The sequence below is a fragment of the Cibotium barometz genome, chromosome 1 (genome assembly GCF_041138505.1).
Source record: "Cibotium barometz isolate CiBa-2024 chromosome 1, ASM4113850v1, whole genome shotgun sequence".
Taxonomy (NCBI): Eukaryota; Viridiplantae; Streptophyta; class Polypodiopsida; order Cyatheales; family Cibotiaceae; genus Cibotium; species Cibotium barometz.
In genome coordinates, this window is record NC_141046.1 from 3,665,001 (window position 1) to 3,680,751 (window position 15,751).

At 44.2% G+C, this 15,751-nt stretch overlaps 1 protein-coding gene across 1 annotated transcript in view; it reads left to right on the forward strand.

Moving 5' to 3' along the window:
• Nucleotides 1–2,739, forward strand: part of LOC147641526 (pentatricopeptide repeat-containing protein At3g16610-like) — a 3,881-nt gene extending 1,142 nt beyond the window's left edge. Inside the window, exon 2 of the mRNA XM_086785864.1 lies at nt 1–2,739. This exon is cut by the window's left edge and continues 738 nt beyond it. Within this exon, the coding sequence (XP_086641990.1) occupies nt 1–2,322 (2,322 nt within the window). The 3' untranslated portion in view covers nt 2,323–2,739.
• The last annotated feature ends 13,012 nt before the right edge of the window (nt 2,740–15,751 follow it).

Here is a 15,751-nt window from a genome sequence, read left to right on the forward strand (position 1 = left end):
AAGCTTCCAGTTCGAAATGTATTCTCGTGGAATGCACTAATTGCAGGATATGCCAAACATGGGCATGCTAAGGAAGCACTCAACTGTTTCGAACAGATGCGACTTGAACACTTCTCTCCAAATGCTGTCACCTATGTTTACATCTTGAAAGCATGTGGCAGCATAAGAGCTACAGACAAGGGTCGAGAATTACATGTAGAGATTGCGAGAAAGGGGCTGGAAACAAACCTCCTTGTTGGTAGCACCTTGGTTGACATGTATGCTAAATGTGGCTTCCTTGCAAAATCACAGGAAGTGTTTGACAAACTTCCTGTTCGAGATGTAGTCTCATGGAATGCACTAATTACAGGGTATGCCAATCATGGGTGTGGTAAGGAAGCACTGAACTGTTTCAAACAAATGCAACACGAGGGTGTTTCTCCAGATGCTGTCACGTTTATTTGTAGTTTGAAAGCTTGTGGCATAATAGGAGCCGTAGGTAAGGGCCAAGAAATACACGTTGAGATTGATAGAAAAGGTTTGTTACAAAGAAATATTATAGTTGGCAACACTTTAATTGATATGTATGCTAAATGTGGTTCACTTGCAAAAGCACAAGAAGTGTTTGACAAGCTTCCAGTTAGAGATGTCATTTCATGGAATGCACTCATCTCAGGATATGTCAAACATAAGCATGCTGAGCAAGCACTGAACCTTTTCAAACAGATGCAACGGGAGGGCATTTCCCCAAATGCTGTCACATTTATTTTCACCTTGAAAGCTTGTGGCAGCATTGGAGACACAGACAAGGGCCAAGAAGTACATGCTGAAATTGCAAGACAAGGGTTGGAAAGTGACCACCTTGTTGGTAGCTCTTTGGTTGATATGTATGCTAAATGTGGCTTGCTTGCAAAAGCACATGAAGTATTTGATAAGCTTCCAGTTCGAGACCTTGTCTCATGGACTGCACTGATTGCAGGATATTGTGAACATGGGCATGGTAAGGAAGCACTGAACTGTTTTGAACAGTTGCAACAGGATGGCATCTCTCCGGATGCTGTTACATATCTTTGCAGCTTGAAAGCTTGTGGCACTATAGGTGCCGCAGACAAGGGCAGAGAAATACATGCTGAGATTTCTAGGAAAGGATTGTTGGAAAGAGATCTTGCCATTGGCAATGCATTGGTTGATATGTATGCTAAATGTGGCTTGCTTGCAAAAGCACGGGAAGTGTTTGACAAGCTTCCAGTTCGAGATGTAATCTCGTGGACTGCACTAATTGCAGGATACACTGAACATGAACGTGGTGAGGAAGCACTGAATTGTTTCCAACAGATGCTAGATGAGGGTGTCTTTCCGGATGCTGTTACATTGTCTTGCAGCTTGAAAGCTTGTGGCAGCATAGGAGCCACAGACAAGGGCCTAGAAATACATAGTGAGATCGCAAGGAGAGGGTTGGAAACAGACCATCTTGTCAGCAGCACCTTGGTTGATATGTATGCTAAATGTGGCTCCTTTGGTAAAGCATGGGAGGTGTTTGACAAGTGTCCAGTTCGAGATGTAATCTTGTGGACGTCACTAATTACAGGATATGTGGAACACGGCTGTGGTGAGGAAGCACTGAACTGTTTTGAACAGATGCAACATGAGGGCGTCTATCCAAATGCCCTTACATACGTTTTCAGCTTGAAAGCTTGTGGCAGCATAGGAGCCACAGACAAGGGCCAAGAAATACATGCTGAGATTGCCAGAAAAGGGTTGTTGGAAAAAGATGTGGTTGTTGGGAATGCATTGGTTGATATGTATGCAAAATGTGGATTGCCTTCAAAAGCTCAAGAAGTGTTTGACAAGCTTTCAGTTCAAGATGAAGTCTCGTGGAATGCACTAATTTCAGGATATGCTTATCTTGGAGAAATTGAAAGTGTTTCCCGTATTTTTGACAGAATGGTAGAAAAAGGTATAAAGCCTGATCTGGTCACATTTGTTCATGTTCTTAATACTTGTAGTCACACAGGTCTAGTAGATAAGGGCAAGGCACACTTTGAGGCCATGGGTAGAGACTATGGCATCATCCCAACTCTTGAACACCATACTTGCATGGTTAACCTTCTTGGTCGTGCAGGCCAATTAGACAATGCGGTAGCAATAATCAAGAAGATGCCATTCCATCCTGATCTTGTGGTGTGGTGTATTGTGTTGGGTGCTTGTCAAAAGTGGGGCAACGTGGAGATTGGAAGACAGGCCTTTGAGCATGCAGTGCGATTGGAGGAAAAGGATGGTGCAGCTTATGTTTGTATGTCAAACATCTATGCAGATGCTGACGTGCAGGAGGATGCTGAATAAGGTCAAGGCAATGAGAGTGGAAAAAGAAACAATCATGGATGAAGCCAGGACATAATTGGTGGACTGATGCCTGTAGAGTCATGCATTCGTTGTGGTTGGGGATTAAAGACTTTTCCAAAGCAAAGATTAAAGAGCAAAGCTAAACGAAATAAGAAGGGTATGTCTGACATCTGCATTGGGTGTATGGGGCATAAGGACGATGCAAAGGAGGATGTGTTGTATGGGCTCAGGGATCATCGTGCATGCTCTTGTTATTACATGAAAGAGGAGTTGGGTAGGCAGGACATCTAGGATGCCGTGAAGAAAGATGTGTTTTGTGGGCACAGTGAAGATGGCATACACCATAGAGGATGCCCATACGTGTTGTAAACAGTCTGCAGGTATGGTATGACTGCCCTTTAGCTAAGGCATTCACTATTCTGGTCATACAACAATTCCTGCTTGTCACCCTGGGCCTATTCCAGTGGCCCGCCAAGGGTGGTGGGTGGCAATTCTACCAATTCAACTTCTTGCATACCACATGGGCAGGAAATGCTGTGTAATCAGCTTTATATCACAGATACAGCACTGAAAAATTCTTGTCAAATTCTGTATCAGGGAGTAGGTCGCTTGGCATCTTCCAGAGTTTGGCCACATCACCTGTAGCCTCTTCTTCTCCAGATCTGAGTGACGTGGGTTGGACTCAACCTTGCCAAGCTGGATTTTTTCTACCTTTACAAGTGCGCATGTGATAGGGGAAGCTCATTTGGCATCCTAGCAGGTATCACTTTCTACAACCACACTCCAGTGGTGCTCCTCCTGAGGACTTGTAGCAGAAGGACTCACAACAGTCAGCTAGACATCTGAATTGCCTCAGACAGGACCCTGGTGTGTGCCAGTGCGCATGGAGGAGATCTGGGAGACTGCCTCCCCTGGCTCAGCCACCTCCGAGCTTGGCAGTGCCATTGCTGCAGAAGCAGGAGCAGAGCCTCCACTGTTGCCTAGCCTCACCTTGGACTAGACTCTAGCTAGCCCTTGGATCAGTGCCCAGATGGATGCTTCCCGCTTTCTTGAGGCGATGGGAAAGTCAGCGGATCGAGTTTCGCTACCACGCTAGAGCTTCCTCCTAGACCCAAGCAGGGGACAGTTCTTTCTTTGCCATGTTTGGACTCCACCACAAGTGTGACTGAGTTTGCTGCCTTTGAGAACCAAACGCTAGAGCTTCCTCCTAGACCCAAGCAGGGGACAGTTCTTTCTTTGCCATGTTTGGACTCCACCACAAGTGTGACTGAGTTTGCTGCCTTTGAGAACCAAACGGGGTGATGAGAGTCCAGCTGCTAGTCTTCGGATTCCTACAAGATGCTCCTTCTGGAAGATTGGAACTTAGCCCAGCAAGGCAAGGCTCTCCAGCATCACTCACAGCACATGAAGGCAGTGGAACCACTGATCTCCTTTTCCTGGTTCATAGTGGATTAGCTTGAAAAAGTTTTCCGGGCCTCCCTCACATGAAGTGCTTGTGAGAGGATGGACTTGGAGTTTCTTTCCTTGAGCAGTAGTGGGATCTCAAGAAGGCTTTCACGGTCTTAGGAAGGCCTCAATGTATGGGTCACATTTTCATGAAGGCCGGTCTTAGGAAGCCTTCAATGACTTCAATGAGATCATGGCTGTGGGTCACATTTTCAAGTGCCTTTCCAAGGGCCTCGTTCACTTGATCCCCAAGGAGGGAAACTGACTAGAGATTACTGTGCTAGGCATTACCTACAAAATCATTGCCAAATCTCTCAGCTGATGCCTACAACGATTCTTGCTCGACATGATCCATGGCACCTAGACCAACTTCATTCTTTACCTTTTGGGAATTAACTGCAATGGCACGCACCCATGAATACTTGGCCTTTTTGAGGGGCATTGTAACCGGAAGCGTGGATCTTGAAGCACTTAACTATTAATTCATTTAATCACTTAAATGACCACAAGGTTTACCCACACTTAATCAAGATCATAAACACTGCATTAAGGGCCAAAGATGGGCCACCGTCCCCCATCCCTTGGGTATCTTTATCATTAAAGGAGTGAGCAAATGTAAACAGCTAAAGATGGTATCAAAACAAATAGTGATTACCAATGAAGATGCTTCCTCAAATCTCATTTCAAGGACCTCATAGGGTAGCTAAAAGACCCACCGAGCAGCCAAAAAGCATCCAAACTATTGGTCTTTTACCCTAGCTAGAGATTCATGTGAGCTTCTCCTTTCTTCTTCAAATCTCATCTCAAGGTTCTCTTCACGCCTTAGACCAAGTCTATTTACAGAAAGATGCCCAAGTTCTGAATGTGAACCTTCAAACATGGAAGAATCATCCATTGATAGTGGTAACCTCTTTGGAAATGAGCTGTAATGACTGACCAAACTACTTTGGTACAAGTGTGAAAAAAAAAATCGTTCCACATGTTGGGAAGATGTATGCATCCCTCCCTCTAGATTTTAGTGAAAAGTGGATGTATTGTCAACCATTGATGTACTCCCAAGTTAGTTTCGAAGTACATTGATCTAGACTTAATGAAGCAGGTTTTGAAAAATTCAGCAAAGGTCTTGGGTCACTGATCTCTTGATCCAGCCTTCGCTTCTTGGGTTTAGGAGAGTCGACAAGGGAGGAGCTATAGGGGTTTGCTGCTGGTCTACTCCAGGTGGTTGCACTTTGGTAGCTATAGGGTTCGGGGAGCTCTTCCCAACTTGTAGCATAGTAGAGGACCCTAGTGAGAACCATGGTTGCTCCAAACTTACTGGCCATGTTCATGTAAATGCTGTGGAGTCCATGATGGAAATAGTCGTCCCAGTTCACTGGCAGACGTTGCTTGAGACGGGCGAGGAGGGAGAGGTTGCACGTGCTGTACTTGTCAGGTTGGTCAGCATGGTGAGGACTCGCGGGCTGGGGCAAGCAAGCCAAGTTGAGTGTAATGTTCTCCTATTTGACTCCATCTTTGTTGGTTGGGTCCCTAATGATGTCCTTGATCATTCCTTGTGCTCTACGTCGCTTCTGGTAGGGCTTTATAGCTTGGGGTAGGTGCAAGGCTTCATGGACCACATCGACTATGAGAGGGCCAAGGTGAAATCAACACCTGTAGCATCACGAACTGTGCCAATATTGAGGTGGGTGTCATAGAAGGATATGAATCTAAAGCAGGTAGTGAGGTCTAGGCCCCAAGCCTGAAGAGCCTACCAGCCCATCGAGTTTGAGTCTGTGCAGGTGTTCCATGACTTTTGGTCTCTTGGCAATTTGGCAGCACTCTTGGGTGTGGTAGGTGAGCTTGTGCTCCACCTTCTTATTGGACTGGATGTGGCTGTGAATCATGTGGCCGCTGACTTCTCAAAGTAGTTCCACTCCCCATGGGGAGAAGTTGGTGGCAGTTACTTGGTATTCCAAGAGCTTGGTGACCTTTGTAGAGCACAATATCTGAAGAGGTTTCAGAGGTCTTTGGTGCTACTGCCATGATGATAGCGGAGGATTCAAAGGGTTGGAAGTAGGGAGGATTCTTGATAAAATTGGCAAGAGTTTGGCTAGCTGGAGAGTGAATAGTGGATAACTTTTTCGTGGTAACGTACATACGCAGGTTGATACGTATGTTTGTAGACAGTTCTTGCGAACGAGCAAGCATAGAATGGCATACGTGTGTTCAACTTTGAACGTGCGTGCTGAGTTATGATTGTGGAAATGTGTATAAGCAGATGAAAACAAGCAGATGAAAACGTGTGCACACATGTGGAAACATGTGTGTGCAGATGAGCGTCGAAACGTGCGTGTGTAGCTGTCAAGCTGAGAACATGCATACTGAGTTGTGAACGTGGAAACGTGCGTGTGCAGATGAGAATGTGCATCCGTAGATGTGAACGTGGAAACATGCATGCATAGATAAGAATGTGGAAAATGCACAGCTGAGAACGTACAAGTAAAAAAACCCAAAAGAGTTACGAATGAAAAAAGGTGGCTACACAAAGAATGCAAGTGATTATAGCCAATCTTTTATGATTTTTGCATAGTGACAATTTTCTTGATGCAACACACATAGTTTCGCTTATTGACAAACAAAATGTTAACCTTTGTCACTAGAGTCTCCTAGAAGGGTGTCAACATGGGCCTTATATTATCATTAAGGATGCTGCCTCTCCAAAGGTCATGGTTGGAAACAAGTGGGCAAAGTTGATAGGCTATAGCAACTCTCCATGAACACATTACTTTCATCCAAAGGAAAACTTTTTTAATTTATTACAATCCCTTATAATAAACTATTTAAATTTCCCTCCCCCCGCCCCACCTTGGCCTCCCTATTTGTCTTTTTTTCCCTCCCTCCTCCCTCCTCCCCCCTCGACCCCACCCCATGCCCCCTGTTTGTCTTTTTCCCTTACTAACTTAAAGATATCTCACACAAACCAAGACAAATGTTGTATGATCTGTCGTTCATTATAGCTTTCCCAAGTTATCTAAACAACATGACATTTAAACCCTTGCGAAACTCTTACAGACAATGCAATCTGCTTGCAATACCTTTCTGCTTGTTGTTTTGCCAGAGTAGTGTCCGCATGAGACTCCTTGATGTGCTTCTGTGAGCACACATGTACTTTTTTTTTTGGGAGGATGATGGAGTGCCTTAGTTAGCGGTATTCAGATCACTAACAATCAGAGCGATGGGCTGTTCCATGGACCATATTTTAACCTACCATGCCCCCCCATCTTGAGATGTACCTAGAAGGTCAATGATTTTACAAAAATAGTATTGGCTTCCTTGCACTCTTCTTTACTCTCTCTGCTTTTTTTTCTTTTTGATTTCTTCTTTGCTTCTTCTCAACTACTTTCCTTGACTCTTTTCTTGGTTCCTTCGATATTTTTCATTAGTTGTATAGAGTGGTTGGCAAGGGTGAGGAACCTATTTTTGGCCCACTTAGTGACGCTTCAGAGGGATGTCAGTTGCAATAGGGAAGTGGCAGGGCCTTCAACTGTATCATAGACTTCTGAGATGGAAGGACTATCTTGTTGATGGTATGTTTGGATATGGTCATGGGCTTCCATGAATTTTTGCCTTAGCCTTTGCTAGGGTTGCACATGAGGTTTCTGTGGTGTTGGGAGCCTTGGGTTGCCATTGCCATGTCTCCATGGTCCTTTTTGTTGTGACCGACGAGGTTGGGAGAATCGATGGTGTGACTCTAGGGATCCAAATGCTTTTGTTACCTTCATAATACCCTTGGACCATTAGAAGAGTGTCAAGTACCCACCATCTTTGGGTAGCGCATTTTTGTCAGGGTGATCTTTTTGACGGGTTGGTTGTGATTATCCTACTTTGGGTAGCTAGTTGTTTTTGTCTGGCATAGTACCCAGTCTATTTGGCATTGATTGTGCCCCATCCATCCTCATCCGAGAAGCACTTCTTCATGAGTGGTGCTTGCAGGCATAACATAGAACTTCCCTTACAAGGGGTTATTTCCAATGTGAAAACATAGTAATGAACGAACATGTACATGAGGTTTTGAATTCATTTTCTCCTTCGACTCTCACTTTTGTGTGGATGTTAACACAATGGTTATTGCAGCGAATGTCAAGTTGCATGGGACATTAGATTATGGCTAGCACGAGCTTGTGTTCTAGGTCATTTTTTGTCATCATGATGCCAGAGTCTAGCAGGCTTCACCTCCCAGTTCTCCTCTTCTAAGTCAATGACTTGGGCCATTTTAACAAAATGTGGTGGTTGCACAAACTTTCTTTTCTAGCCTTAGCTTCTTGTTGGGCCTCACGTCTTAGTGCATCTTACTTTATTTTGTCCTCTTTCTTTTGGTGAAAGGCCTTCAAGGCATTCACAATTAATGGAACATAGTAGTGTCTAAGTTTGCTACCATTGAAGAATCCTTTCATTTCCACACTATCAAGTGTTTCAATGCATGCAGATCCTTGCGGGGCTAGTTCGCACACGAGCAATGGTCCCATCCCTTTATACTTTAGCTTGTGCTTTTAGTTCAAGGAATTGTGGATAAGCTCCACACTGTTGGGCTTATGTAGTGGCCTACCTGCCCACATTTTCATGGTCGCTCATGGTTCTACAACCTGGATGCGTCACCCTTGAACCCTAGACACTCGTCTGTCACGATTTGTGACTAATAATAATATTATTCATTAATGAAGAGTTGTGCCTTCTCGAGTGGTCACCAACCAAGGGACATATCCTCTCGAAGGGTCACACCACTTCACTTGGGACACGACTATTAGTCTAAAGACACATCTATTCATGAAAGGGCATGATCCTACACAGGGACATGACTCTTTGATTGTAACTCTTCAATCCCTATTTAAAGAGGGCTCCCATGTGCAATTCAATCAACTCAAGTTCTTTGGCTTACTCTTGCAAGTCTTGTCATTTCAGTTTTTAATCATGCAATTAGAAGATAGAAATCCTCATAGTGGTATCAGAGCAAACAAGTTCCCACCTGTAGGACGCCCACATTTAAACCCTAACCCTAAAAATAAAAAACCCTAAATCAACAAATTGACCTTAGAATTAGGTATAGCAAGAGTTATATGTAAGAGCCCCAATTTCCCCTAATTTTTCCAATTTTGCCTATTCCCCCAAAATTTGTAAAAGCCTAAAAAAAAAACAGCCAAGAACTCCCTCATGTACGTTTACTCACGCGGACCCGAAGGCACATGTGTAGCCCTGCCGGCCATGAGCAGTCGTGCTGTGCGAAGTTCTGCACTCATGAAGAGACTGCCCTCCCCCCCTCCTTTGAATCGACACATAATAGACGCTTCACAAAACAAAGAAGCTTACGCAAAGTTTTTTTTTAAATTAAAATTTACAAAAACGAATACCCTACTTTGTTACTTGTCGGGCTGCCCACCCACCCTATGAACACGTACGTAATAACCCAAAAATAAAAACAAATGTGATGAAGCGTACCTGTTTCTGTTTCTGTTTGTTCGACGTTCCGCCCAGCCCCGCTCTTGCATTCTCCCTGCTTGGAATCTTATACGGAACGCGTGTGGTGCCCAAATTCTCTCTCCCACGCACATTATGGCTTCTTGGATGACCCTGATTTTCTCATCAACCTCGGATTGACTCCCGAGCACACACCCTTGTTGGCGCCGCTCCAACTCTTATTGCTGCGGACAATTCCCCCACACAGGTGGACTCTCTCCCGCACCTTCTCTCAGAATCTCTTTCTCATGCCCAATCGCTGTCTAAACCATTACGTAGTACACTTTTCTTCGCCCTTTGGAGACGATGATGCTAAACCAGCAATAAACTACCATTTTTCTTCCCGGAGTTGATTCTTGGGGACTTTGGGACATGTTTATGCTCTTCGAACCAGGCTACCTCGAACAATACACCATTTCCTTGCCAGACAGCCACATCTGTGCTCGGTTATCGACGACGTGTGTCATTTGGGTAGCTACCAGGAGCGTCATCTTTCGGAGTCTCATCGCGCCATTTCCGTTGCTGGCCCCGCTGCTCCTGAATACACACCGCGGTCTTGGTAGCCCCCTTTCCAGTGGACTCACCCTTGGTGCTTGAGCCATTACTTACTCCAGAGGCCTCTTTGGCAGTACTTACCTCTTTGGTTCCTTAAGCTCTAGCGAGCTTGACGTACTCTCGTTTTGGGACCACCACCTCACTAGGTCGTTAGCAGCCTCGCTAGTAAGAGTGCTCCCTTACATGCCAAACCTTTTGGGCCGTCCATTGGATGGTCCTCACTAGGGCTCAAGCAGCCCGTCTCGCCGTGCCGAAGCCGTTGTCATTCGAGATATGGCAGATCGTGGGCGAAGATAACCGACAAGGTCGTGATGCAGATAATGATGTAGACCGACTGGACGAAAATCTAGATGGTGACAAAGACTGTGCTGACCCACCCAGGGAGTTACAGTAGCTCCAGTCTCAGATGTTGATGATGCAACTCCAGTTCGAGCGAATGATGGAGAAGTTTACTTCCCGGATGAAAAAACCATACTCTCTCTCTTAATTTTTATTAATTATCACTAATCTACTAGTTTTAGTCCACTAATGACACTAACCAAAAGAGAGCAAAAACTAAAGCCCGGGCATTCGCTTGTAAGCGTACGACCATACAAATTTTTTTAAAAAAAATAAATAAATTCGAACGGTCGCTCCCTACTTTCCAAAGCCGTTCCAAACTAAAGCGATGGGTATTCGCTTGTAAGCGTACGGCCGTACAAAAAAAAACTTAATTTTTTTTTAAAATTTTAAAATTTTTAAATCTTTAAAGGTGCTTTTGGTCTACTTCCCCGACTCACTAGGGTCATTTTTACACCCATAAAACGCCTGAAAAGGCCACTTTTAACCTTAAGGGTACGTTCACACGCAAGGTAAAAGTGAGCTAAAACTCCTATTTCAAGCCTGCGTGCACACTGTTGAAACTTTTTTAAGTTTCCCCCACACCATGGACACCTTTCGATTATGGTTGCATGCTGCCAATGCCTCCACTCCATTTCGTGGCACCCCGGCCTCAATTCCTTATTCACATGTGGTCGCCATGCCACCCACACACATGCTTGGATGGGAGGGCGAAACGACCTTTGAAGAGCCCTTATCTAGTGGGTCCCCTCCCCGGTGTGGATAGACACCCTAAGCACATTCACATACCCTCTTCTCTATCCGGGCCACGGATCTATTCCCACCACCCACCCTTACACCACCTTCCCTTACGCCATAACTTGACATTCCAACCTTAGCACAAGCTCTAGGAAGGGGAGTGTCACAACACTTGCACCCACAAACATCACATACAAAACCTATGTGGGTGAAAATTTTTAAACTTGCCAAAATTCCACGGAGTTGGAGACTCCGTATTCCATATCGAGGTCTTTAACCAAATCTGTCAGGCATTTAAAATTTTTGACGATGCAACCAAAGTCCATCTCCTTGGACTCAGCCTTGAAGGCAAGGCCATACAATGGTTTCGATCCTTGGACCCTTAGCACAAAAGCGTTTTTAACACAGGAAGGGAGGCCTTCATTCTTGGATTTGCATCCTACAGGCCTAAATGGAGCCCCGTCATCCAACTATTCCAATTGGAACAAAAACTCGAGGAAACATTATGCGACTACATCGCTCACCTTGATTCACGTTGCGAAGAGAGGAAAAAATTGAGAGATAAGCAATTAATGGATTGTTTCCTCTTGGGCTTGCACAATCCAAGGGGAAACGTCTTCAAGAGGCCCAAGCACTAGTAGAGCAATACCAAGCTTAACTTGAACCGCCACCTGTTTTCGTAACCTTTGACCCTGTACCTGAGTGCACGATGTCCCCCACCATTGAACCTAAACTTCTGCACTGGGTCACGTAGGAGCCCCTGCAAACCGCTCCAGGATGAGGAAGATCCATTCGCCAACATGATGTTGACAAATGGCAATTTTTTCCCTCATGCGTCTCCTCATTCCCAATGCCTATTCCACAAATGGCAAGCCCAAATCCCCCATTCACATCGAACAACTCGATATGAACACTGAAACAGAGCCTTATAGAGACTCACGAGATCGGCACACCAAATTTGCAGAGGTATTTTATCCTGCTACTACAACTACCTCTCTCGACCTCCACTCCTGTCAAATAAGGACTAAATTGAACTTCCATATACTATTGCTGGTCCACCCTATGATCAAGGCCCTGCCTCCTTCAAGAAGCCTCTACTCATCAACGTGACCTAGCCGGCCTCTCTGCCTTTCTTTTCTCCCAAATCCAAATGCCCATTGGAACCTTATTAAAAGGTAGTCCAAATTTATGGAACGACCTTCGGGATTCGATGGAACACAAACTACAGGCTTATGTGGAGAAGGAAGATCCAGATTCCTTGGATGAATCTGAGCCCCATCATCTAGACTTACTCCATCACCACCACCCACAACACAAAGGTGCACCAACAATTCGCATCAATGCACTGGGATAATACTTTGAAGGTGATGACACAAACACAGCATTGTCCATTTCCTATAATGGACATGTGGCCAAAGGCATCCTGGATGGAGGTTTTGGTGTAAGCATCCTCACACAAACATGTTGGGAAAACTGGGGCCTTGATCCCACCAAATATGTGATCAAGCTTGCAGACGGGAACTCTATTGAGATATTGAGCTCAACTAGTGCTACGGAAAACATTGATGACCCGCTTGGGTGATAGCTTCTGCATCTACACCACTCACATGGTTGGTGAGATTATGGGTGATATGCGGCCTGTGGGATGACATGCTGTGTGACAACCATTTTGGATCACTAGCGACTAGCATAGTTATAGCGCTAGCTCATTTAGTTAGGTTCACATTATGGACCAACCCTTGTATGTTATAGTAGTTGAGTACCAACTCATATAGTGTGCACTCTTATCTTTATGTTATGTTGGTTGAGTAGAGAAGAAGAAGATAGAAGAAAATTCAGCTATCCATCTCTCTCTTGTGTCTTGCTCTCTCTTGTGTTGTATGTTTGCTTGCTAGGGTTTGAAGCTCTCCCTCTCCCTCTCCCTCTCCCCCACATTCTCTTTATGGTATCAGAGCCTAGTTTGTGTGAGAGCTAAGGAGGCAAGCAAGGGGTAAGAAAAAGCAAGGAAGGAAGCGGTACTACATGGGTAAGAGCACCATCATCTCTTTTCCCTTCTTGGTTTAGGTGGTACAACACCCCCTCAGTAGCTCTGGGAGCTACACATCTCCGATTGAGGAGCTATCTTCACGGGAGCAGAGATACAGGGAAGGTCAGTATACCTGCCCTTAGCTCCGCACCTACGCGAAGACAATTGGACAATGTTTTTTTAGCCAGATTCACGTTTCGGGCACGTTACGGATCCCCTTTCGTCAAACTGCAGGGTATTTTCAGTAATTTTTTAGAAGTTATGGTAGAGACCTCTTTCTGCTCAAAATTTGGTTATTGCAGTGCGGCACGAGTATATTTTAGAAGTGCAGACAGGGTTTGCACATGTATTGTTGATATTGGGTGTATGTACATGTACTCTGGTTACATTTGGTGACACACATGCTATGCTGAAGTACCGCTGCTATAGCAGTTACAGGAGATACTGCTGTATTATAAGTTGCATATAGAAGTTGTCTGTTTGTAGGCTATTTGATTGTTGCAGAAAACATGTCTAACGGAATTAATTAGATTGTTAGTGAGAAGTTGGATAAGAATAACTTCCATGCTTGGAAGTTCAGAATGACCAATTTCCTAATGGTGGGTAAAGGATTTTGGGATTATGTAGAAGAAGACAATGAGGAGCCTCCAGAGTTATCTAAGGAGAATGCCACTCCTGCAGATATAAAGGCATTCAATGATTGAAATCAGGATGATGCAAGAAAAGTCATGTACAAGCTTTCAATAAGTATCACAGACACTATGATAGGACACATACAAGATGTAAACACTAGCAGTTTTATGGCAAAATCTGGTTCAAATGTTCCAGACTAACACAAAGGGAAGGAAGTTGCAGTTAACGCAAGAGTTGCATACTGTTGTGGAAAAGAAAAGCATGTCCATCAATGAATATGCCTTAAAGATGAAGGGCATTGTTGAATCCCTGGGTCTATCAATGTCTCAGTGGAGGATGATGATTTGGTGAGTGTGTGTTGTCTGAATGGGCTTGGCAAAGAGTACAAGCCATTCAAGACCTCCATTGCAGTTAGGGAGAATATTCCCAACTTTCAGGACTTGATATCTATGCTGATCATAGAAGAAAAGGCTTTAGGTGAGGATTCTTCTTCACAAAGCAAGAACACATCGGATCAGGCCTTCTACTCTAATTCAAATAGAGGTAGAGGTAGAGTCCGTGGTCAAGGCCAAGGTGGACGCCAACAAGGAAATCAAAATTTTGGACAACAACAGTTGAATGATTCACAACAACAATCATATATAGGTGGAAGAGGCCAGTCCAGAGGCAGGGGGAGCCAAAGAGACTGAGGTGGTTGACAAAGAAATCAAAATACAAATATCATAGAGTGCTATAAGTTTACAGGCATAAAACCGGATGTGTCTCACTTGAAAGTGTTTGGGTGTATTGCATATCTGCATGGTTTTTGAGTATCCATGCCTACATTATCCTATTAGATTAATTGCTCACTAATCTTATCTTAATCACTTTCTAATCACATGCTTAATCACGGACCACTACATGATCACATGCTTCTCATGTTTTCTCATATCTATGTCATGTTGGGCTTCATGTACTTAAGAAATCTTGTATATTATCAAGTCAACCCATGTTCCCATGAAGGGAGGGAAAGAAAAGGAAGAGAAAAATCTTGTATATTATCAAGTCAACCCATGTTCCCATGAAGGGAGGGAAAGAAAAGGAAGAGAAAAATCAATCACATCATGGTCACATTGTGCTTCACACACATATATGTATTCTCAAAATTTGTACTTACAATGCACATTTATGGTACTCAACTCTCAAAGCACAGCCATAGTCAAAATCACATCCTTGATATTGTACTTCAAAGAAATCCTTGTAATGATCAACCCTAATTAAGCCATTGGGAAGAAAGTAGAAGATGACAAGGCGCTAGCAGTGCTTCTAAAGAGTGTGGACAAGGGAGAGAATAAGGTCAAAGAGAAGAAAGGATTGGAACCAATAACTAGAGGGGAGAAAGCATTATATAGCCGAGGAGGCCTCGCATGAGGAAGAGGCAGGGGAGGAGAAAGGACCTTCACTTGCCACAACTGTGGGAAGCCAGGACACATGGCTAGAGACTGCTACAAGAAACCAAATGAAGAAGGATCAACATCGAGGAAAACTTCATGAGACTCCTAAGGTAGAGGAGTCAGGACATCTTTTCTAAGAGAGAAAGAGAGAGAAACCCCACAACCCAATGTAACCTACCCCAATAGAGTAAAACCACCTTTGAGCCACCGATGATGTAGGCCATGTGGTAGATGTATGTGTGAGCACTTTAATCAAGGTCACGGGCACTTGTACTAGCCTTGGACACATAGAGAGAGTGTCAAGGAGACTATGAGTTAGGGACTTGAGGCACTGGTCCTCACGGGCTACCAAGTAAGAGGGAAACTTGGTATAGGGTCTAGGTGTGCTAGAATTATTCACTTGAGGGGAGGTGTTGAAATATGCAAGTGAATGGGTGTGTGCGGGAAAACAAGCCCTTAGCTAGAGATCATAAAAGGGAGTCAGTAATTGAGTGGGTAGCAATGAAAAGGTGAGAAGAATCTACTGATAAGAGAATCAAGGGTAGCATGAGTGAATATAGGGGTGTGGAAAGATTCTAGGAAAAGGTACGGAGGTGGCACAAATCAAGGAGAAATCACTCGGATTAGATGCTTGGCACCTTGTGGATGTAAAACCTATAAATTGAGGCATTGGCCTAATGAGAAATTGTTGGTTTTGGAGTATCCATGCCTACATTATCCTATTAGATTAATTATTCACTAATCTTATCTTAATCACTTTCTAATCACA